A 25,380-nucleotide genomic window follows, 5' to 3' on the forward strand; every position below is an offset into this window, starting at 1 on the left:
TAAAAAGACAAACGTATCTCAGATAACCCCTAGTTACATCCAAGGTATGTGAAACACCATCTCTGAACGCACAGATCATTGAATCTCAAAGCAGATGGGTGACAGCAGCAGAAGTCCAAACCACATGCCACTCCTGTCAGCAAAGAAAAAGAAACTGAGGTGACAATTTGCAAACACTCACCAAAAGTCAGGCAATGACAGTTTGGAAATTTCAGTATCAATCTCAGATGCAGCATTCACATTATAGGGCTGTGATTTGATGCAAACAGCATGGATCCATCCACCCTTGTATCAACGGTTCAGGCTGCTGGTGGTGGTGCAATGGGGTGGGGGTTATTTCCTGAGCATCGTTTAAACGCCACAGCCTCTATGACCACAGAACACCCATCTTCTGTGTGCTACTTCCAGCAGGACAATGCACTAGGTCACAAAGCTCAAATCTTCTCAAAGTGGTTTATTAAACATGACAGTGAGCTCTCTGTACTTCAGTGGCCCCCAGAGTTATCAAATCTCTGATCCCATAAAGCACATTTGACATATGGTGAAAAAAGGGATTTGCATCATGGATGTGCAGCAGATAATTGCCTCTATCATCCAACCCAGTAATGCCTAGTTGTTCCTAATAAAGTGAACAATGAGTGTTTGTTATTAAATTAGTTTTAATTTGTGCTTAGTCTAGCTCACTCATTACGGAAATACAGAAAAAAATACCTTTATCTTGCTCTTTAAACATATTTACAGTACATTATGTTTTTTATTGTTACTACTGCTTTTATACCTAATGACCTATTTCTAACTACCTCTGGGTGTTGAAAATGGTTCAATTTATGTTGTTCTGCATGTTAGTAAATGTTTAGAGTACAAATCCTGTTAGGTACTAAACAGATTATCAAAGATCATGACATAAAGCACAATAAGCAACGCATAGCATGGACTACTTGATACTCCAGTGAGGACATTTCTCTACGATGTAAGTGCACTCTTTTTAACATTCAGCTCATTAAATCCCCAATGAAAGAGTGCAAGTAATTACAACGTCAGGTTATCACTGGAACATTAACATCATCCAGCATAGGCACCAATCCTCATACTTTGCTGCTGCTATTCGAGGTTGATCTGGATTATATGTGCATCCAGAAAACGGAGAATGAAGTTTACAGCGATCATGTTGATAGTCAGTCTTTGGTCTTAAACTTTTAGGGAAAATTCACAGACAGAAAGAAGGGGAACAGAAAAAATGTGGAAGAAAGCTCGGAGAGGAGACTACAGCGATGGCGAGGGGAGGAGGGATGAAAGAGGCTCAATTTTCACTCCCACTTTTGCATCACAGGATAGAACGGGTTTGCAAGAGTCGGAGCAGGAAAAAAAAAAAGGGCATTTACCTTTCTCATCCAGGCGACAGAGGCTTCTCACAGACGGACTGCCTCCTGTTGAAAGCAGAGCGGGAGGTCGATGCTTCCACACGGAAAAGAAAAGAATAGCTTGCCATCGCGTCCTTTTTTTTTTTTTACTGTCTTCACTCGCTGGTATCGATAAAAAGATGCAAAGTAAAACCATGCAAAACAGCGTGTTTTATTGTGCCTTTCCTGACCGGGACAATTAGGTTTAAACGGGCAGAAATGACAGGGTTTTTAACTGGACTGAAAAAAGGAGCACATTCTCGGCGTGTGGTGGAAGAGAGAGGGGGGGATTTTGTAAAGATGTGAGAATGCATTAGAATGCAAGAAATGGTGTGATGGCGAGAGGTACGGCTGGGAGAGAGACAGATCTGCATATGGAAATCAGGGTCTGCGTGGTTAAAATTCTGCTGTAACTGCTGCATTATGTCGAATTAGACTGGAAGGAAGACCCGCACTCAGACAGGGAAGGCTGACCTGAAAACCCACTGAAAAGTCCCGGCCCGAAACAGGTGCCCATGTGTAATAACTAATGGGTTGGAAATTTACGAAAGGCGCCCATTTTTAAGTATTGTGGCCCATCTTTATAGCATGGCCTTTGTTTTTGCTTTAGCATAATTAAAATACACCAAGCAGGTGTTTTGTCGATTACACACACACACACAAGAACGAGTCGCCATTTGTCGTGTACAAACTAAATCAAAATAAATGTATATTTAATTAAAGATATACAAACCCTTAACTAAAATAAAAATGTAAATCTAGTCTTTAAATAGAAAAGAACGGGACTAATCTTGTTTTTTTTTTTGTTTTTTTTTCTCGTTATGAGAAAAAAGAAAACAAGTTCAACTCCCCTCTATCTAAGGACTAGGATTGTCGTGTCCTGGAGGAGTCAGGATCTACACCAACGTAAATCTATCCTGTATGTTTTATTTTAACAGCTAAACGTTGCCTCGTTGAACGACACAGCGAATCAGGAAGTACTCGGCAGGGAAACCTCTCGTCAACTACCCAAGGCAGGACAAGCCACGCCCAAGTTGAAACTTCTGACCAATCAGGTTGACGCGAGGAGAGTTTACGCATGCGTATGATTTAGGCGCGGGAGAAGAGAGACCGAAAACCAAAACAACATTAATGACGGCTGATGAATTTGTACACATTGAAACGTCATTTGCACAAGATAATTAAAGTAGAGTTTGAAATTAAAGGTAAGGCAACGTTTTACTTATACTATGTGTCTGAAGTTGTTTTTGTTTTGGCGTTGGATAAAGCTTACATAAGCATATAATATCTCCTCATCTTGTTGCAAACATGGCCGCTGAGGCACGTTGAGAATATATTTTAAGAATTGTGAAGCAGCTGATTTCCTGGTACAAAGATTTCCTATGAGGCGCTTTGAGTTTAGTTGTTAATCTACGAGTCTATGACATCGTTTATAGACCGGTACTTTATGTTCTGCTCTTATAGATCTAGCACATGTTTTAGTTTGCTTTAAACATTTAGGTTTATTCTCTCATTTACAACGTCTCTAAACAGCGTGGATACCTTCCAAGAATCTTTAAATAACTTTTTGTTTGTTTGATGTTGTCTAAATCAGCTATGTGTTAAAGCCTCTGTCCAGGTTGATGAGTGGAGACACTGATTGTCCACCAACAGCATGGCCGAAGAGTTCAGCGAGTCTCTCACGCCACCAGTTTCCCCCTTTGCCGCAGACAGTCAGTGTGATCTGGCGGCCGCTCAACCACCCTGTTTCTGCTGCTTTGAAGCTAAAGATGACCACACTGAAGCTCTGTCCTCTGAGGGATACCTTGGACGAGGTTCCCTGAAACGGTACAGTCAACATCTGGTAGTTAAGCATCACCACAAAACATATCTGTTCCTGCTTAATGACACTACCCAGTATCTAGCAGCTCAACCTTACGTATTTAAGCCAGAGTTTGACTCCAAGGTAACTTCCCACTAATAGGACCTGCTGTTCGGATGGAATAACTTGGCTCAAAATGTTTGCTGATCTGTTATAATGTAATTTAAGAGCCATACATTATTCTCTCATAAGAATTGCACAGTGTGCGGCAGACATACAGAGTACAAGTTCACACCTTTGAAGGAGGAATTTCCTTAAACCAGGAGAAAACAAGAAAAGGACAAACCAAAATGTTCAAAAGAACTCTGAACATTTGTCTTACTCCTTCTGTGAAGCCACCAGAGGCATGTGTATGTAAAAGCTTGTTTTTGGGACGGTAAAATTGATCTAAATTGATTAACCAAAAAAAACGGCAAAACAAATAGAAAAACAGATGATGTCTACTTTTTATTCGGTGACAATATCTAAAGTGCATTTCCTTGATTTGAACAGAGAAGCCTGGCCAATAGCATTCCAACCTTGAGTTTTAGTTGAGGTTATGTTAATCTGACAGAAACTAACTTGTAAATCGAAACTGTGGTTGTTGTGTCCCATCTGAAGGTTGCTGCTACGTCTTGACCCAGCCCCTACTGGGTTTGAGACGGACACGGTGGACATTTTTGGCTTTCCCTGGGTTACAGAAACCGCACTGGTGGAATCGACCAAATTGCTCTTTGGTCTGTTTAGGTATGGCAATTAAATAATCCATAGTTGATCTGGCTCTCGTTTGTATGCTTGCTTCTATTAGAACAAACTTTTAATGACGAAATTAATCTGCTAGAAACGTGTGTTTGTTTGCAATTTTCATATATTGTGCACTGCGGTCCCTTCGTATACCGATTTGTTGTATTTCAGACAAACTTTTTACAAGTTGGAGACTTTGGTCCAGTCGAGCTCACATGACTTTGGTAAGTCTGTTTGCAAATATGTTCATGTATGTACAGTGCCATGCAAAAATGCTTATACCCCTTGAACGTTTCATTTTCCTTTCATGCAACCACAAACCTCCGTGAGTTTTTGCTGGTTGGTAATATGGTGGGCCAACATAAAGAAGCACATACCTGTGAAGTGTCCTCACAGTTCTTACCAAATAAAACTGTAAAAACAAATCATGGTGTGTGTTTATATTCAGCCAACCAACTGCATCCAGAAGTCACTTCAGTAGTAAATAGAGTCCATCTGTGTGTGACTTAATCTTACTGTAAATCCCGCTGTCCTGTGAAGGCCTCAGAGGTTTGTTGGAAAACTTTGGTGAACTAACAGCATCATGAAGACCAATGACCACAGCAGACATGTTGGAGGTAAAGTTGTGGAGAAGTTTAAAGCAGGATTGTTTTAAAATATCACAAGCTTTGCACACCTCACAAAGCTTTGTTTAATAAGTCATCCATAGAAAGAAAGAGTATGCCACAACTGCAAACCTACCAAGACATGACCGTCCACAAGTAGAGCAATAATATGAGAAGCAGCCAAGAAGCCTTTGCAAACTCTAGAGGAGAGCCACAGCTCAGATTCAGGAGAATCTGTCGACAGGACAGGTTCTGCACTCCACAAATCTGGGAGTTATGGAAGTGCATCAAGAAGAAGAAGAAGGCCGCAGTTGAAGCAGCCATGAGAAGTCATATTTACATTATGCCACAAGCCTTGTAGGGGACACAGCTAACATGTGGAACAAGTTGCTCTAAGACCTAAACTAAACTTTTTAGCCGACATGCAGTACGCTAAGGTGTCGGAAAACTTGCACCGCATGTCATCCAGAATACACCATCTTGACGGTGAAAATAGGTGGTGGCTGCATCATGCTGAGGGGATGCTTTTTTTTTCACCAAATGTTTGCATTCCAGTAAGATAACAACGCTTAAACATACAGTCAGAGCTGCAGTGTTATGGTGTAGCTCAAAGTATGTTCCTGTAGTAAAATGGCCCAGTCAGAGTCCAGACCTGAATCCAATTAGGAATTTGTGGCAACATATAAATTTTTATTTTTAGATTCTCTCTGTCCAATCTTACTGTGTTTGAGCTATTTTGCAAAGAAGAATGCAAAAAAATATCAGTCTCTAGATGTGCAAAGTTGGTGAAGACAGACGCCAAAGGTCTTGCTGCTGTAACTGGAGTGGAAGGTTGTTCAGAAAGCATTCTCTTCTCTGTATGTTTGTCTATCACACGAAATCTTAACAAAATGTTCTTTGGTTTGTTGAGTTCTTTGGTTGGAATGTGACAAAATGAAAAAGTTCAAATGTTATGCATACTATTGAAGACATTGTAAACATGTTAAGGAGGCAGCAGTCCACAAGTATCATTCATTTGTTTGATTCTCTCCACAGTGACCAAATAAGACTGAGCTGGAGATAACGTTGAATTATTTAGTCCTTTCTGCCTTAAGCAGTTATGCATCAGTCTGTCCTACAGGTCCTTCTAAAAATATTAGCATATTGTGATAAAGTTCATTATTTTCCATAATGTCATGATGAAAATTTAACATTCATATATTTTAGATTCATTGCACACTAATTGAAATATTTCAGGTCTTTTATTGTCTTAATACGGATGATTGTGGCATACAGCTCATGAAAACCCAAAATTCCTATCTCACAAAATTAGCATATTTCATCCGACCAATAAAAGAAAAGTGTTTTTAATACAAAAAACGTCAACCTTCAAATAATCATGTACAGTTATGCACTCAATATTTGGTCGGGAATCCTTTTGCAGAAATGACTGCTTCAGTGCGGCGTGGCATGGAGGCAATCAGCCTGTGGCACTGCTGAGGTCTTATGGAGGCCCAGGATGCTTCAATAGCGGCCTTTAGCTCATCCAGAGTGTTGGGTCTTGAGTCTCTCAACGTTCTCTTCACAATATCCCACAGATTCTCTATGGGGTTCAGGTCAGGAGAGTTGGCAGGCCAATTGAGCACAGTGATACCATGGTCAGTAAACCATTTACCAGTGGTTTTGGCACTGTGAGCAGGTGCCAGGTCATGCTGAAAAATGAAATCTTCATCTCCATAAAGCTTTTCAGCAGATGGAAGCATGAAGTGCTCCAAAATCTCCTGATAGCTAGCTGCATTGACCCTGCCCTTGATAAAACACAGTGGACCAACACCAGCAGCTGACACGGCACCCCAGACCATCACTGACTGTGGGTACTTGACACTGGACTTCTGGCATTTTGGCATTTCCTTCTCCCCAGTCTTCCTCCAGACTCTGGCACCTTGATTTCCGAATGACATGCATAATTTGCTTTCATCCGAAAAAAGTGCTTTGGACCACTGAGCAACAGTCCAGTGCTGCTTCTTTGTAGCCCAGGTCAGGCGCTTCTGCCACTGTTTCTGGTTCAAAAGTGGCTTGACCTGGGGAATGCGGCACCTGTAGCCCATTTCCTGCACACCCCTGTGCACGGTGGCTCTGGATGTTTCTACTCCAGACTCAGTCCACTGCTTCCGCAGGTCCCCCAAGGTCTGGAATCGGCCCTTCTCCACAATCTTCCTCAGGGTCCGGTCACCTCTTCTCGTTGTGCAGCGTTTTCTGCTACACTTTTTCCTTCCCACAGACTTCCCACTGAGGTGCCTTGATACAGCACTCTGGGAACAGCCTATTCGTTCAGAAATGTCTTTCTGTGTCTTACCCTCTTGCTTGAGGGTGTCAATAGTGGCCTTCTGGACAGCAGTCAGGTCGGCAGTCTTACCCATGATTGGGGTTTTGAGTGATGAACCAGGCTGGGAGTTTTAAAGGCCTCAGGAATCTTTTGCAGGTGTTTAGAGTTAACTCGTTGATTCAGATGATTAGGTTCATAGCTTGTTTAGAGACCCTTTTAATGATATGCTAATTTTGTGAGATAGGAATTTTGGGTTTTCATGAGCTGTATGCCACAATCATCCGTATTAAGACAATAAAAGACCTGAAATATTTCAGTTAGTGTGCAATGAATCTAAAATATATGAATGTTAAATTTTCATCATTACATTATGGAAAATAATAAACTTTATCACAATATGCTAATATTTTGAGAAGGACCTGTACACCTATGGAGCTCCGTCTCTGATCACATGTGACAATTCCTTGGAGATGTAATTTGTCAAATAAAGCCACCCATTGAGTCCTTTTTTGTTTTTCAGGACAAGCAGGGAACCTGCATTGTGAATCAGAGAACCTTCGGCAGCAGTGTGTTTCATTTCTTCAGTATGTTAAGGTCTTTTTGCACAGGTAATATATTTAAAGTTTGCACAAGTAACACAAACTGAAAATGTTTTTTATTAAAATAGAGTACTGTTACACATTTGTTTAATTTGCTCGTCGTCCTGCAGATACCTGGAACCGTCCCTGGATGCAGCTCACTCACATCCCTATGAGCAGCTGGAACAGCAGTTCCCCTCCGCTCTTCTGGAGGAACTGTTCGGCATCACTCTCCTCACAGGACGGCTGAAAGACCTGCCTGCAGGTGTTCAAAGTGCCTTCAGTATGCAGAACCACGGAAAGGTACCGCTCTATTGTTTAGCTGAGTACTGAATAGAATTTATGCTGCGTACTAACCTCCAAGGCTTAGGAACAGGCTGATCAAAAGTGGTGGGCTTTACAGAATACAGGAAACTATGTGAAGTGATTGTAACAAACTCTTTCAACTCCCACGACTCAGTTGATTTTTCTTTTATTGTCCCTGAACTTGATATTCTCCAATCCTCCCACAGATTTTTCCTCCCTCCTGGCATTTGTTGCACCTTCATCTTGACATTCACTGGTCAGTCCTGGAAATCCTACATGTGCTGGGTCACAGGATGCAAAGTATGGGTCTGCACAGAAAAATGGGACTCAACCAGTTTAATGTATGACAAAGAGTTATATTGAGTCATTATCATTGGAACTGTCCCCAGGCCAGGTGGTTTACGCCCACCAGTTTGTGAACCTGACGGGAGAGAACCTCACCGATACGAGTCTGTTTGAGGAGCACCTGTGCTCTCTGCTGTGTGACCTAACGGGTCTGGCTATGGGCAAATACAGCAAGGTGGGAAACTCATTGCATCTCATCATTAACTTGTTTTACTAGTTAAAAATGAAACACAGATTTCAAGTCATCACCACAGTTGGTACATGGTTATAGGCCTGAGCTGCTATGAGACTCTCACAGTATGTGAAAAATTTCAAGATATCATGGTATTTAGACCAAAAATTCAATCAAATATCTTTTATTTAAAACAGGAAAGCAACAATTTTCCTATGACTACTAAAATAATATATTAATTATTGCAGTTATGATAATACCATTTATAACATTTATCTGTCGTTATTTGCTTTTGGACGCAGATTTAAACACCTGATAAATTTTGTATTCCAGGGCTTATTGCACACATCCATTTTTTGCTCTTGAAAGATAATAAAAGTGTAACCCCCCGTAAGGTAGCATGGGGCTCGGTTATGGAGGGCTATGTGGGCGAGAAGGAGGACTTTGAAATGAATGTGCTGAGGGACAGGGAGCCAATGGAGCCTCTGAAGAACTGGGGTGATGTGGTCACAGTAGTGGGTTTGGATGGGCAGGCGAGCAGCAGAGTTTTGTATGTGCTGGAGTTTATTGAGGACTTGGATGATGAACCATAAAGAATACTGTTACAGTATTCAAGTCTGGAGGTAATGAAGCCATGGATGAGAATTTCAGCAGCCAAGAAGGGGAGTGATGGGCGGAGACGAGCAGTATTTTTTAGATGTAAAAGGGCAGTTCTTGTTATGTGGTTGACATGGTGTTCAAAGGAGAGGTTACTGTCGAAGATGACTCCAAGGTTGCGCATGTGAGTGGAAAGAGACAAAGTGGTGTTGTCAATGGTGGTGGTTTTAATGAGGGATTTGGAACCGATGATGATGATTATCTGACTTGTCACAGTTGAGTTTAAGTTTTAGGACATTTGAGTCCATTTATGATTTTATCTCAGTGAGGCAGCTGGTCAGGGTGGATTGAGTTCTAGTTGTGATGGATTTGGTGGAGATGCAAAGTTGGACATCATCAGCATGGCAGTGAAAGTGAAGACCATGGCTGCGGATGATAGAACCGAGGGGTAGCATGTACAGGATGAAGAGTAGGGGGCCAAGCACCAAACCCTGGGGGACGCCTTGTGATAGAGGAGCAGTGGAAGAGGTGCAGTTATTGATGCTGATGAATGGTTGCCTGTTTCTGAGATATGACTGTAGCCAGGAGAGGGCGGTACCAGTGATGTTGAGGATGGATTCTAGACGGGAGAGAAGAATGGTATGATTGATGGTGTCAAAGGCTGCGGTGAGGTCTGAGAGGAGGAGAATGCTGAGATGACCAGAATCTGAGGAAAGGAGAAGATGATTTGTGACTTTTAGGAGAGCAGTTTCTGTGCTGCAACCTGAACGGAAGCCAGACTGAAATGGTTCATACAAGTCATTGGAAGTAAGGTAGGTTTTGAGTTGATTGGCTACAACATTTTCCAGTATTCTAGACAGAAAGTGGAGGTTGGGAATGGGGCGGAAGTTGCGTTAGTGTAGTGTTAGGGTTTAGTCTGGGCTGTTTAAGGATGAGGGTCACGGCAGCCAGTTTGAGAGGTTGGGGGACTGATCAAGAGCTAAGAGAGGAGTTGATGATGTCAGTGATAAGTGGGGAAATGACAGGGAGACAGTCTTTTACAAACTTGAATGGGATGGGGTTCAGAGCACAAGTTGAGCTTCGCATGCCTGCAATGAGTTTGGACAACTCCACTGAGGTCACGGGAAGGAACTGAGATAAAGGCCAAGTGCCGGAAAGTGGGGAATCACGTCGGGAGGCTGAGACGGTGGTAGTAGTCAGAATACTGTCAATGGTGTCTATTTTGTTTTGGAAAAATGACAGAAAGGCTTACTTACTGTGAAGGAGTAGTAGATGTTATCACTGGGTTTAAGAAGTTTATTTACTGGGGAGAAAAGAGCCTTTGGGTTAGATGAGCCAGAATGTATGAGTAGTAGGAGGACCGAGCCGAGTTAAGAGCATCTTTGTACTGGAGAAGGTAGTCGGTGTAGGCTTGGTAATGGACAGTTAAACCAGTTTTCTTGCAGAGTCTTTCCAGCTGTCGCTTTCGGGATTTCATTTGGTGGAGTTCAGTGGTGTACCAGGGAGCAGAATGCCTGAAAGTGACTGTTTTGGTTTTTAATGGGAACCAGCTGATCAAGACATGAGGGTGTGTGGTTATAATAAGTCACAAGGTCAGAGGGGTTATCAGATGACAGAGGAGGGGAGGAGGACATTTTGGTGGTAAGAGATGCTGAGAGGGCAGAGGGACTGATGGATTTGAGGTTTCTGAAGGTTATTTTGCGTTTGTCCTTGGGGATGTTAATGTCCATAGTGATTGCCAGGTGGTCTGAGATGTTGAGGCTGAGGCTCGAGACCTGATGTATTGAGAGGCCGGAGGAGCAGACAAGATCCAGGGTGTGACCACGAGAGAGTTGGTTAATATGTTGTGTGAAAGTGAGTCAGCGTAGTAGATCCAGGAACTCAGTAGCAGGTTTGCAGTTTGTGTCGTCGATGTGGAAATTAAAATCACCTAAGAGGAGGACTGAAGGTGAGATGGCACGTAGTTGGGTCAGAAAGTCAGAGAAATCGGGGTTTGTCTAAGGGGGTCTAAAAAAGACTGCAGTGACTAGAGGAGTGGGACCAGACAGCTTTAAAGCAATATGATCAAATGAAGCAACGTCAGGAATGAAGATGAAGTTCGTTTTAATGTCCTTTCTATGTACAACTGCAACACCACCTCCACGCCCCTCTGGCCGTGCTTTCTCAATGTATGTGAAGCCGGGGGGTGTGGTCTGATCTAGTGAGAAATAATCCAGGGGTTTGTGCCATGTTTCAGTGAGACAGAGAAAATCAAGATTAGTATCCATTATCCATTATAGTATCCTCTGAGGACCAGTGAAGTGGGTGGAGATTGGACAGATTCACCTGTTGCTTTTTGTGATGACGGGAGGAGGAAGTTGGATTGTGACAGGAGAAGGGATGGAGTTAGGTCAAATTATAGGAAAGCATTTGACGAGAGCGTCTGTGTAGAGGACGGTATTGCCAATCTGATCCAGATGTCGGACATAGGTGGTTTTTAAAGTTGTGGAGATCTGAGGTGAAGTAGGTACCTGGGCCTGGTGGGGATGGATGTAGCAGGTAGCTGGGCCTTAAAACCTCTCAATATAAAAGAAATCTTTACTTCTTCTTGACCTTGAGTGGGACAGGCCTCTGGAGTGGTGAGTAGTGGATAAGGAGCTCTTGGCAAAGCCAGACTTCAGTTAGCCATCAAGATTGTACCCTCCACTCTTCCTGCTGGTGCTTGCTCCCTCCTTTAACGGATGGAACAATGTGGTCAGAGGCTTTTGCATAATAAATATGCAGATAGCAATGCTAAATAAATGCTTTTGAACACCAGGTGAGACCCACAGAGATGCTGAGCAGCAATCCTTTCCACTGCCTCTGCACCAAAGAGCTCTGGGTGCTGCTCATGTACCTTCTGGAGTATAGAAACAAAGTTCTGCGCACACAGGTAACAAAAATCCACTAATGTCAACAGTCACACAATACGATGTATCAACACTGAACTAACTAGTCTGTTTCCTCTAGTCTTTTTGGAGCTACATGAACTCTTTGCTGAAGCCCTTGGTTACCAGGCAGCCTCCATCAGAGCACTTGGGTGGCCTTCCGACACACTGTAAAGACCCTCTGGGATTCACATGGTGGCTCCTCACTCATCTGGCCATGTTGGGCCAGTACAGTCGGAACGGCACAGTCCAGAATGAGGTCAGAGAACGTAATACTGAGTACTGTTAACACCACATAAAGCTGTAGTGCAGGGTTAACTGGGTGAACGAAATATCATCAAAGTAAAGTAAAAACTGGACAGTGCCAGCAGCATTTGTTGGCAGCCCTGGTAAGGATTATTATTAATAAAGGGTCATTTTCTTTTCCTGCAGAAGCATCTCATGCTGAAAAATTTGAAAAATCCATTTTTATTTGGGTACATTTACTCAATGCAGAACAAAATAAATAATACATGTGGCCAACATTATAAATCTTGTCCTTTTTTTCTGTAATATCAGAAGCATTTTGGGGATAACTGGACATTTGTGGAAGGACTGCTCAAAATGACCTGTAACCCCAAGGTTTGCACGGTTTCTTTTTTTTGTTTGTTTTTTGCTTATCTTAGCTTGTGTAACAATTAATTTAAATGAATTAAGTCCATCTGGCATTTCATGATAGGGTGGTCTTGCAGAGGAGCAGGTCAGGATGCACGTGCACTGCTGTCTCAGTCTGTCTCTGCTGTGGGAGCCAAGCACCGCTGCTGTCTCCACCCTCTGGGAGTACTACAGCAAGAACCTGGTAAGAACTCGCATCCCAGAGGAAAACGGGGGTCAAAAATTGTGATCAAATTGTTTTGCAACATGTACGAAAAAAAGTTTCGGTGTGATACTCTGCTTAATTTTAAACAAGGGGTTCCTACACACTCTGGAAACATACGGAACTTGATTAAAGTATTTTCCAGGTCTTGATAAGGATTGAAAAAGAAAACTCAAAACGGGTTTGGCTTTCTGTAATAAAGGTTCCTTCCATCCATTTCTACGTCTGTATGTCCATCTACCCATCTGTCCTTCCATGGTTTTTACAGGTTTGATATGTAAACCCTTATCACTGTAGAAATATTTGGAATAAATTCGTATTGAACTTTTGTGTTCCCACTTTAAACATGGGACCCATAAGCAATCAGAACTCTAGAAAGTTGTCTGCAAAAGTGTTGAATTTTGACATGAAAAATGTGTAGAAACTATAAGCATATATAGCTGTTAACCACAAGTCTAGAACTTGTTGCTGTATTTAGTCTGTAAATCTGTTCTTGTCTTTTTACATTGACACCATCTTTCCTCTTCTTCATTATTCAGTCATGACATTCATGCCAAGCAGTTCCGAATGATTCATTGTTAAGTTCTGTACAATAACACCATGATCTGTCGCTCCTCTCCAGAATGCCTCATTCACAGTGCCGTGGTTGGGAGTGTCAGGCCTGGGCACACTGTGCAAGACGCCTCTAGCTTTGTTGGAGCAGGCACACAGCTGCTGCTCCCCCTCTGCCCTGCGCTCTCCGGGTCACACCCAGCTCTATCGCTCTGCCAACTCCTTCCACATCTTCCTTCGAGTGCTGGCCCTGTGCCTTGGCCAGGACAGGGCTGGTGGCGTCCCACAGAGGCAGATCAAGGGGAGGTAAGGACGGGGGGATGACTTTTGCTTCTACCTTGAAAAGCAGGAATAACATGCAGGCAGCTGTCTTAACAGGACATCTATTGTAAAGTGGGATTTGAAGTTTTGGACCATTGTGGACTAGGCTTTACAAGATTAGTTTTTCCCTACTTGATCTTCAGACGTGTGATTTGTTTAAGCAGCTGTTTCCGATTTGTTTGTGTGTGTGTGTGTGTGTGTGTGTGTGTGTGTGTGTGTGTGTGTGTGTGTGTGTGTGTGCATACCTGCAGTAGTGGTCGCACGCCGTGTGTGTTTGCCAACTCTCATACATTTAGGTCGTGTTTGTGTGCGTGCCAGGTGCACCCGCAGAGTCTGCCAGTGCGTCTTTGATATTCTCTCGGACCCACCAGTGGAGCAGGTGTCTCAGGAGTCAAACACCTGCTTCTCAGCGCAGGAAAGACCCGAAGAGACCACCGACTGGTGCACACACAAACACACAACAGTGCAGCTGCTCCCTGGAACAGTGACTTGGTTTAACATAGGATCTGACTGTTGAATGGAGGGGCAGTTTGTGTGTTTGCATGTGGGGGGGTACTGAAAACTAAACATCTCACAAGCTGATTTTCCCATCATAACCGGGTGCTGGATCACGCTACATCCCAAGGCGGCTCCGTGCCAGAGAGCAGCAGCCGCAGATAAATCCGCCTAATGACTTCCCTCTGTCTGGAATGTGCTCAGTAGCACCGCAGACATGGGGGCTAATTAGCTAACGAGCGTGGTGGTTAATTCGCCTTAACGAAGCTGTGTTGGTTTCCAACACAGACCGAGCATGGAGCTTGAATGGTGTGGGAATTGGCGGGGGGGGGGGTTAGGCGGCCTGGCAGCAGTCGGGCTGTGCAGGGATGGGTCCAGAACCTCCATTATCCATCACCCTCTACCAAAACTATCCCCTCCCCTGGTGGAGGCAGGAGGCGTACCGACTGTATCACCACAACATTTCGTCAAACCTCTCTACTCTTGTCCAAGCTCGCCAAGACACCAACAACAAATGCATTAAACAGGATCGACTGCCAGCGTGGTGATCTCCAGTTCCAGAAGTTGGGAGCATCTGTTCGCTTCGGTTCAAAACAAATCCGTCTGAGATAAACAGACAGTTTGGAAGAACACAGAAAAATCCCCAGCGCTCCTCCCGAGTGTGCTGCTTGTATTTTTGTTACCTATTATCCACTCATCTATTTAAATCTCATCTATTTAAATCTCGCTCCCCTTGAGCCCTGACCACATGCTTGGCCACCTTTTGCGCTTCCAGTCTTCTGTGGGTGTAAATAAGCTGTATTTGGTGTTAACCTGGTCTTTCCCTGCTTCCCTTTGATTTTAAGCAATGCTTTTGTATCAGTCATACCTCTTACACTTCAGTTTGTCTCGGGATGCGCGCGGTTTGTGTTTTGACCCAAACAGCAGCTCTGCTCACCTGTGTGGGCTGCAGCTGTGTTTGGGAGATGGGCTGGGGGGTAAGGGGTGGCAGGGGGTTTTAGATTTCTGTGTTCTCCTGCCAGGCGAGCAAACAGCAAGCTGGATGTGTGGCGACGGATTTGTGTGTGTGTGTGGATTTATTGATCTTTCTCTGGTTTTGCAGTAAATTGGTTTGGCTGTAGAGAGAGGGACCAAGCACCTACTGCTGTGTATCTGAGTGTCTCTGACATTTAACATGATCTTTAAAGGCATTTCTCCACAGTGCCCGCAGGATCTAACAGCGTGCTGGGTGGTTCTCTATTCTTATTCACTCTCGTGCTTATTCCTTCGTTCTGACACACACACACACACACACACACACACACACACTGGGGGTATGTGAACAACACAAAGTAGTGCATAACTGAGAAGTGGAAGGAAAGAGATATAGTTTATAAGTAAATATCTAGAAAGTGTAGCATTTGTATCCCCTTTACTTCCCTTTATATCCCCAACTAAAATTTAGCAGCGTTAGGTTACGAAATAACAAAGTCTTAGACCATCTAACAGAGCCCTGGTGACCCCATGAAGTTGTCGGCAGAATTGGTTAAAGGAAGCATTAATCAGAAGCAGCCAAGAAGCCCATTGGATCCAAACGGTAACAGGGAAACGGGGCAGAGTTGATGGGAAGATTGATGAAGGTAAATACATAGCAACCCTAGAGAAAAACCTGTTGGAGATCCCAGGATCACCTCTCAGCTGGACAACCACCCTAACCATACAATCAGAGCTACAGTCAAAGCATACTCAGGTTTTGCAATGGCTCAGTCAAATTTAAAACCTAAATGCAATTGAGTCCATGAAAAGACCTCAAATTTATGTTCACAGATGCTCTTCATCCAACCTGACTAAACTATTTTGCAAAGAAGGATGGGCAAACATTTAAGTCCTTTGATGTGCAAAGCTGTTAGAGGCATACCTGAAAGACTTGCAGCTGCGATTTGGTTTGTCTTATAAACTTTCAATAACATGATGATGTTTGTGCTTGTAAAGGAGGTATAAATATATTTTTTTGCAGGTCTCTGTAACCATTTTTTTTACTCTTTATTGCATCATTTTGCAAAAGACTTTGGTCTTGACTCTGGTCTCTGACCATATTGTGCCTGTTTCTTTGGTCGTTTGTTTCCAGGATTTACTCAAAGTTCTCATCGAAGAAGATGCAGGAGCTGTCAGAAGGAGGTCTCATGAACTTTCTGCTCCTTTTCCTGGTAGTGGCCAGGCAGGTGGAGCTGGAGGATGTGGCCAACAGAGCTTGTGAGCTCCTTGGCATCTTGCCCTCTAACTGCCCCCCTGCACATCGCACGCTGGTCTGGAGAGGGCAGTTATCTCTACTGTTACTTTTTCAGGTGTGTTTGCCTACCATCAGGCTGGATATGCAGTGTTTTTCTAATGTTTGTGTTCCACACGTTTAGAAATGGTTCTGATTCATCGTTCTGCAGGAGAGAGGTTTAGATGTTGGTGCTCAGGCTAGCTGGTTGGCTTCCTCCTTTAACAAGACAGCCAAGGAGTTCTACGATAAGACCACCGAGGTCCCTCGCAGACTCGCCCTCTGGGGACCCCTGGGCTCTTATCTGGAAGGTGTGGCCGAGGTGTTCGAGACGAGCGCCAGCCTCAGCCTATCGGAGGAAAAGCTGCTTAACGAAGGCTTTGATTGGTTGCTGCCAGCTTGTCGTCAGTCTGAACTGAACTCAGTCCTGAGCTTTCTGCAGATCGTGCTGGCACAGCTCAGGTGAGAATGCTGCTGTAAATACCTACCAGCTCCCTCATATTTCCTCTACTTTTATCAGCATGAGCTGCTGATGGTTCAAGCCATGTTTTTTGTTGAGGCCAAATAAAGCTTTAGTTAAATAGGAACAGCAGAGGAGAGTGATCTGTTTGCTCCTCCCATCCCATCTTCTCATTTCCCATACAGATAATAGGACAATTGTGCAGTCAGTCTGTCTGTGTGTGTGTGTGTGTGTGTGTGTGTGTGTGTGTAAAGAATCTGTTGAGCCACGGCTCATGTTAATCTCAAGAGGTCCTCTGACCCCCAAATCACCCTCCCCAGGTGCCGCCAGGGCCATGATTAGAGTTACAGAGCCAGGGGACCCTCTATGGGGCCCCTTGTTGTTTTGAGGGTGCCGGTAGCGCTGTGGCTTTGTAAGAGTCTTTGGCCAATGGGGCATCAGGACGGGTTCAGCTGTGGGACAGGGGTGTTCGTTACATGAACGACCCCAGCTGAAGGTTAAAGGGAGACGGCTGAAACAGTGGCTGTTGATGGGGGGAGGTGGGAACCGACAAAAATCAGGTGAGAGATGAAGGTTACAGACTGAGGAATCAGATTTTCAGTGAAGTCATCTGTTGTGCCACTGCAAAGAGCAGCTTGTCTATCAGTGTTTACTATACTCTTGTTTCATAATCATTACAAGGGAAAAAATATGCCTTCATTAAATAACTAGTTTTCTTACCTTTTTTTTAGGGTAATTAAAATTAGCACACTACATGCATTTAACATTTTTCCTCCAGAATAAAGGAACCCAATCTCTTAATTTGCACTGCACTTCTCTTCAACGCCTAAATTACATGTTTCTACATTTAATAGGCATTAACAAATTACCCCCTGTATGGTTGCCCTATTTACCGTTGCTCAGCAACAACAAACTTGCAGTTAAGCCCGAGATTATTCATACCCCTGGCAGATTTAGGATGAAAGTATTCTACGTGTTTCTTCTGACTGCAGTTAATATCATTTTGCAGTGGCCCATCTGGAGTTCTGACTTAATTGTGATGGAGAATCTGTGGAGGGAGCTAAAGATTAGGGTGATGGCAAGAAGGCCTTCTAGCCTGAAAAACTTCAGATCCCCAAGTGTAAATCTTTAAAACACCATGCAAACATGCAAAAACCTGGCCAGCAATTATAAGAGGCATTTGATTGCTGGAATGTCAAAAATGATTTTTTTCACACATTTTTGTGGAGGGTGTGAATAATTTTTGACATGCCACTATTGTTTAATGTAATGTAAAAGCAGAGCAAGTATATTTTTCAATGTGATATCCCTTGCACATTATTATCTTTTGAGAGATCTCATTTCTAATCAGAAACAAACTTCTCGGTTGAATGAAGATAACTTCCAGAGGGGTTTGAATAATTTTGGACTCGACTGTAAATATTTTTTATTGGGATTTCAGGGTGTGGACCAACACAGAGGAGCATATAATATTAAAGTAAAAGGATGGATCGTTCAGGGTGATGTGCAGTGTGAAACCCTTTCTACAGGAACAGAGCAAATCACGCTCTGTTGCCAGTTCAGTTGTTTCAGGATCATTTTAATGCACTGGTGCTCCACCTTTGAAATCTCAAACCTGTACAGATGTCCACACCCCAAACGCCACACTGTGACTCAGGTGTACAGCTTTCCTATTTTAAAGTCTGGTTCCCGTAACATTGCATCTCATTAGCTTTGGTAATCCCAAACTTCCCATTTCCGGTGAGAGGGAAGGCAGGGCAGACATTTGCACATTAATGGGCCAAGGAGGGAGAGAAGAGGAGAACTCCCAGAGGCCCCCTGTGTTATGGCCTCGGACCACACTGACCCATTTAGCCAAATAAGAAATCACCATGCACTCTCTTTCCAATTCATCCCATCGAATTAAACCTAATTCCTAAAGCCTGGCAATTCTTGGTATCTCTTTGTGATTAATTTCTTTCCCTGTGACACAATTAATGAGTAATTATGAAACCTGGCAAATTTAGACAGTGCATCATTATGTCTATTAAGAGCCATGTGGAATCTGCACACATTAAGAGAATTATTCTGCCAACGGGTCGAGGCAGAGGAGGGTCCGGACGTTCACTGTCGATGGTCACGGCGGCGAGGCAAGATGCCGAGCACAGGCAAATTTTCCTCCGTCTGATTTCTTTCCATGACACTCTGCTTTGGATCGGTGGGGGTGTTGCTAGTTGATGGGGTGAGCTGACATTGGCTGGCCCTGTTGGATCTTCTTTTGCCTTTAATGTATTCTGCACAAACAATCCAACATCCCTTGAGCATGGTAGGATACAAAAATAATCTATAACTAATATATTGAAAGACTTCTCTGAGCACTGAACCATTTTTTCTATAAACTATTTGTGCCAACATGTATAAATCAGCTAGGAAATAACACATGAACTGAATGAAACCCATGTCCCTGGATGTGTCCGAGGGTTCTGTTTTTTTTTTTTACAAGGACAACGGGAATAGATGACAGTCGACTGGTATTTAGCTGTTGTGTCTGTGTGCCTACACTGTATATCAGGAGCCACAAAGATGAGGATTAAGAAGGATTTCTGACGATGTCTCGTACAATGAGGGCTGATGGGTGTGAAAGGCCCATTCCACACTAGTAACAAGGCTAATGAATTCAGACTCTAATCGATTGTCTCAGCTCTCTGTGGATTAGATGCAACCTTGCTGGAAGCGAAGGAGCGATTGACGTGTGTGTGTCTGTGCGTGCGTGTGCGTGTATTAGTAGCAGAACAGAGTGCATGATTGCAGAAGGAAGGGGGTTACTGGTAGTTCCTCAAACCTTCCCTTCTTCTCCTGCACACTTTAACCCCTGCGTTTTCACACCGCCATCTAGGAGAATGAGAGGGACAGAGGGATCATCTTCAGTCTAAATGAGATTACAGCTTCTTCAGCTGCTTATCGGGACTAATGCCTGCCACTGTGGGGCTGCTCTAGTAGCTAGCTAGGGCCAGGTCCAGGGATGAGCCAGGAGAGCCAAACTATAGTCTGTGTACAGGGGATCAGCATTAGGCTCCACTGTATGCCTATGATATCCTCCTTCCTCACACCCCCACTCCTCCTCACTGCACCACCGCACCCGGTAATCCCCCCTGAGACAGAAGAGAGAAAACACATGAAAGAGCAGCGCAAGACAGAAACAGGGGAGCAAAGGGATTTGGGAGGAAATAGAGGGAGGGGGTGGGTGCTTGTACAAAAGACGGAGCGTTGTTACATTTGATTGAACTGTTTATCTGTTCTCGCTTTTGTGAATTCTGTGTCCTACCAGACGGGTCCATCAGCGCAGTGTCCAGTCAGCGCCCGCCCCGGCCTGGGCTCCAGGCGCAGCCAGCGTGATTAAGGAGCGCCACCTAGCAGTGGCTTCTGCTCTGTGGGTCCACTTCTTCCCCTTCCTGCGCAGCTTACGCCTGTCCCAGACCCCTCCAGCACAGCTGGCAGATGCTGCTGCAGGTATGTAACGCCCACTGAGAGGAAAACAAGACGTTAGGTCATGGAGGGAGAAAAAGGTCTAGGTAGAAGAAAGTTAAAGGTAGGGAGCATAATTTATATAAAAATGATGTGTACAATTTTAAATGCAGAAGATAAAAGTTTGCTTAAATAAGATTATAAGATCGTTTGACAACAGCAACATTTGGAAAGTGTTTAAAAGGCGAACGTTTTGCTGCAGCTGTATAAGCTTAGAATAATTTAAACACTGAGCATGTTTTTAATTTCCAGGTTTCACCTTGCTCGCCTTTGATCAGCCCGGTTCCGCCCCTCAGGACCTGCAGCCCAACCCGGTTCAGTCCACCATGCAGTTCTTTGGCTGGGACAATATGGTTCACCCGCTTCTTGTGACTCGCTACCTTCCCCATCTGCTCCAGAACAGGTAGAGTCGGCCCCTCAGGTCCATCTGAATCATGGAACATTATGATCAGACTGGATCAGTAAGACAAACAGAACACACTGAGACATATCCGGCTTCCCTAAAGTCCAAAACTTGAATAGAAAGAATCAGTTTTTACATTTGAATCCCTTAGCAAATGTTATTCATAACAATTGCAGTGGATTTATTTCTATTAAAAACACCCAGCTTAAATTTTTAGCTGGTCTTAATGTGTGTTGTCACAAAAGGATTTTCATATGTCTGCATCTAATAAATACAAATCTTGGCCAAAGCCCTTCTGTCAGAAAATTAGAAGTGTGAACACTGAAGCAGCTCGTGTTAAGTGTAAATTACAGGTCACGTACATTTTTAGCGTCACTCTTTGCCTCTTGCTGTGAAAATATTGTGTTTATTTCTCATGAATGTGCCTGTGACACATTATGTGAGTTCATCTACCTTTCAGTGAGCTGGTGTCCTCGCTAAGCTGCGGTCCTAGCGGTGCAGCCCCGTGTTCGGCTCAAGGCCTTTCAGTGAGAGCGTGGATCCGATGCGTCCTGCAGCAACACCTTCACAAGAACCCAGACGGGACTGAGAGCAAAACGGGTAATTAGGTCCACAATTTAACCAAGCCAGTTCACGCATGACACAACTATTCTATTTTTCTTTTTACACATGTTGCATCCATCATCACTTGTCTGGGGAAGGAGAGATTACAATATAAACGAGAGTTCTCAAGCCCTTTAAAGACAAGAAGCTCTCCTGGTTTTTCCTTTTAGAGATTTCTCCAAAGTTCTGCTTTATAAAATGGTGCGTTTGGTCTGGTGGAATAAAGAGTTCTGGTATGTTTGAATAATCACTGTTTTTGCTCCAGCCCGGGCTGTGGGGGAGCAGCTGTGTGAACTGACCCGCCTTGTCCTGAGACTTCCAGAGGTGGACAGTATTCTGCAAAGAGCTGGACTTCCTTCCACAGCTGCCAGGGGTGAGCCAACCTCAGCCCTGGAGATGTTTGTCAAGGTAACACCTTCTCACTGGTGGCAGATGGATTTGCAGTATTTATGATAATATATGATGATGTTCTTAACGTTTGTTAGAGTCTTAGGATTACTGACATACTCTCCGTGTATCACAGAAACGAACATCACCTGAATAGTGAATGAAATGGTGTAAAATGCATTCTGCTTGTTTTCTGGTCACATCAAGTCTGTGCTGCAGCAGCCCAACGTGTTCTCCCCTTATCTGTTTCCATGCGGCGTCAGGCCATAGGCACCGTCTACAGTGAGCTGCAGCTGTTGTCGGAGCGGTCAGCCATGGTTACCCGAGCCCTTGACTACATTGGTGACATCCTGAAATACATGAGACCTTATGTAGGCAACAAGAACCAGGAGGGAATGCAGCTGGCATACAGGGCTGTAGGTACGTAGAGAGCCGGTAGAATGTAAACACATCATAGAATAGAGAGTAGCTCTGGAGTTGGGCTGATTATTGCTGTGCTGACTGGATTCTGTTGAAACCAGGCTGCATAGTGAAGCACTGGAGCCCCCTGCTGGCCACTTCAAAAGCTCAGCAGCTGCTGTTCCGAATCGTGAATAGTCTGCTCCTTCCCCCCAAACTCCCACAGCAAGACAAGGCTCTGAGGGACAGCTTACCTCTTTATCTGCAGGTTAGGACAAACAGATGCTGACCACAAACGCATTCTTTGCAACGAAAAACATCACATGATTCTTTTATTAGCCTGTTATCCTCCATTCGGATATTAATAAGTTATTCTAATAATTTATTCTCTTTCAGGGTCTGTCAGTGGCCTCAAGCATATCTCAGTCCCAGGGAGCTTGTCTGAAGCAGCAGCTTCACTCTGTAACCCACAGATACCTGGACCATTTTCTCCCTCCCTCACCCTCTCTGGGCATCATCGCCAACCACCCGGTGCTGCTTGGTGCATGTGAGACCACCCCGACAGTGAGGGGAGTAGCACTTAGGAGGACCATACTGGAGGTGCTTTGGTAAGTCTCTACAGCTGATATGTGATTTGTGAAAAATAGGCAAACTTTGACTTTAACCCTGAAAACTGGATCCTTTTACTTTTCACAGTGAGAATTTCCTGCTGTTCAAAAGCCACGCCCCCCCTCCTCGCCTCGCATCCGTCTTGATGTTCCTGTTGGAGCTTTTGAGACGAAACAGTGACACAGACGTTTCCCTGCTCACTCTATCCCTTCCCTCTCTGCTGCGCTGCTTGATGCTGGTCAGTGAGCCAATAGGTAAGATTAAGAGCCTCTAAGCCTCTAAGAGAGGCAATGTTTTTATTATCTGTGCTAGGTCTGCACGTTGTCAGGGAAAACATCTAATTCTGATACAATTGCAGAAGATGCAATGACGTTGTCTATTACAATGAATCCTTATTTTCATGACTCATTGGGTTTTTTTCCACTATTACAGTGCCACCACATCATTACAATATCTGTATAATAATAATTATGTGATTAAACCAAAAATATGACCCAATAACTGGCAGTTGCCAGAACAGAACTAGGTGGCTTTTTCATAGCTGCAAACAACAAAATCAATTATTGTCTTGCAAAAGGATTGAAACCCCTTAAATTTCCACATTTTGTCATGTTGAAACCTCTTATGTAGTCTGCCTCTTTTCCTCCGATACCCCTAAATAAAGTCCAGTGCGACTACCTGCCTTCAGAAATCGTCCAGTTGGTAAATAGACTCCAGCTGTGTGTGATTTAATGTCGCTGTAATTTATGGTTCAATCAGTGATCTGAAAAGAGAAAGAGAGCCAGAGGAAGTTCTATTTACACGCTGAAGAAAGAAGGTGCTCTGGTCAGACCAGACTAAAGTTTAGGACCACATGTGTGGCACACTCCATGCCCATAGTCAAACACAGTGGTGGCCTCATCATGCTGTGGGGATGCTTTTCTTCCCCAAGCACGGGAAAGCCGATTGGAGTAGATAGGAAGATGGGCGGAGCTAAATGCATGGCAAGCCTTAAAGAGCTTGATACTGGAGCAGCACCGCACCGTCCATCTGTAAAACAACCCTAAATATACAGCCAGAGCTTCAGATGGAGTTCAGCTGAAGTCACGCGTTAGAACGGCCCATTCAAAGTCCAGTACTAAATTGAGTTGAAAATCTGTGGCAAGACTTGACAGACACTGTCTATTCAGTCTGCCTGAGCTTGAGTTTGAATCCCAACAGGTTTGCAGCTGTTATTTTAGCGAATGGCGGTTCTACAATATATCCATTTATTATGAATTTAAAAAATAGATAATTTTCCTTCCATTTCACAGTTATGCACCACACAATGAAAACCCCTGAAGTTTGTGGTTGTAAAGTGAAACTTAAACATATCTGATATTGTTTGCCCAGTAAGGAAGACGAGCACAGATGCATTGCAGCTAGTGGTGGAACGATGTGCTGCTGCATCTACTGAAAGGCCATGTGAGCTGATGATCACCGTCTTACGGTAACTGATCATAATCTGTAGCAATAATGATCTGTTTTTGGCATTATGTTCCTTACTTTTTTCTTCTTCTTCACTACTCTGAAATTATTTCACATGATTTATTAACAGAGGTTTGAATGTGAAAATGAGTAATTTACCCTAAAAGGGAATTTCCTCAACGCTTTCAGGTCGTTCGTGGAGGAGAACGTGGGAGTCTACGACAGGCAGGTGTACGGGGTCCTGGAGACCGTAGCCGTCTTGGATCCCACTGTGGTTCAGGCTCTCATTCCCAACATGACTCTCAGTCTGAGAAACGCTGAACACAAAAGGGGACTGGGCAAGAACATCGCTTTGAGGTGAGCAAGCACATGAATCACACCATGGAAGCCATGTAGGCATATTTCACCGCCTTCAACTATTTATAAGCTGTCTAGACAATACGTAGTTATTTTTTTAATTATTTTAACGTGACACATCTTTCTGTGTTACAGGGGCGCGTACATGAAGCTGCTGTCTCTGCTTGGACAAAGTGGGCAGGCTGAAATAACCAGTCTGGAGGGCGATTAGGAGGTTTTTCTGATAGAAGGACAAAGCTTCTGACACTACTCAGGAAATCAGTCAGATTTCAGACCAGTCATACCCACCAAACTCTGACAAACTTCCTCATCTGGTAGAAATAGGAGAACAATGAAGTCTGTTTGTGGTAACTGTTCAATATCCTGGAACATCACAAAACAGAAACAACAAGATGGTCTTAAGAGGCATTATTGGTGGAGTCTGAACATTTTCAAACGCATAAGGCTGTGATCGCAAAGTTGTACATTCTTGACATATAGAAAAGAATGTACAGCTTTACATTTTGACACGTCCTAAATTTTAAAATAAATTCCCATCTCCTTCCATGCCTCGGATCTCTTTGCCTTTTCATTTGGATTCTGGAGTATAAGAAGTGAAAAATGTGACCATTAAAGTCCTCTCCTGTCAGAATCTGTCTCTGCTCAGTTATCACTCTATTTCACAGATTTCATGACAGTCGTGGGCAAGCCCAAATAGTTCAGGTCTTAAAAAAAAGGAGATGGAAAGAATAGAAGAACGGTTTGTTCCCATCCTCTCTTTCTCGCCTCTCTCGGTTGCCGCTATCTCTTGCAATCTGGCTTTGGTTTGCACCTAATCACATGAAGTCTCACTCTTGTCACCCACAATCACCAAGTCCCATTTTCTGTCATTGCTAGTCATTTTTCAGCCTCATCTAACTGCAGAACATCTCCATATCCTGCGATGCAGCAGTATCAGAGGAGAGC

At 43.8% G+C, this 25,380-nt stretch overlaps 1 protein-coding gene across 1 annotated transcript; it reads left to right on the plus strand.

The window, feature by feature from the left end:
- The first annotated feature begins 1,407 nt into the window (after positions 1–1,407).
- On the plus strand, positions 1,408–24,983 carry mms22l (MMS22-like, DNA repair protein). The gene is made up of 26 exons (XM_047361040.1): positions 1,408–2,605; positions 3,008–3,227; positions 3,862–3,987; positions 4,156–4,208; positions 7,415–7,502; positions 7,604–7,775; positions 7,985–8,078; positions 8,168–8,298; positions 11,690–11,803; positions 11,881–12,057; positions 12,357–12,419; positions 12,517–12,636; positions 13,277–13,512; positions 16,130–16,346; positions 16,440–16,729; positions 20,035–20,216; positions 20,484–20,634; positions 21,095–21,234; positions 21,503–21,645; positions 21,888–22,044; positions 22,146–22,291; positions 22,420–22,631; positions 22,720–22,886; positions 24,004–24,100; positions 24,268–24,435; positions 24,571–24,983. The coding sequence occupies exons 2-26, from the start codon at positions 3,055–3,057 to the stop codon at positions 24,644–24,646; spliced, it is 3,693 nt and encodes a 1,230-aa protein (XP_047216996.1). The 5' UTR covers positions 1,408–2,605; positions 3,008–3,054; the 3' UTR covers positions 24,647–24,983.
- The last annotated feature ends 397 nt before the right edge of the window (positions 24,984–25,380 follow it).

The sequence above is a fragment of the Girardinichthys multiradiatus genome, chromosome 3 (assembly GCF_021462225.1).
Source record: "Girardinichthys multiradiatus isolate DD_20200921_A chromosome 3, DD_fGirMul_XY1, whole genome shotgun sequence".
Taxonomy (NCBI): Eukaryota; Metazoa; Chordata; class Actinopteri; order Cyprinodontiformes; family Goodeidae; genus Girardinichthys; species Girardinichthys multiradiatus.

Excerpts from the sequence above, each read along its gene's own strand:
- mms22l (XM_047361040.1), top strand. The coding sequence starts at position 3,055 with ATGGCCGAAGAGTTCAGCGAGTCTCTCACGCCACCAGTTTCCCCCTTT. Across the intron at positions 3,228-3,861 it reads GGACGAGGTTCCCTGAAACG|GTTGCTGCTACGTCTTGACC; the intron begins GTACAGTCAACA and ends TCCCATCTGAAG. Across the intron at positions 12,420-12,516 it reads AAATGACCTGTAACCCCAAG|GGTGGTCTTGCAGAGGAGCA; the intron begins GTTTGCACGGTT and ends ATTTCATGATAG.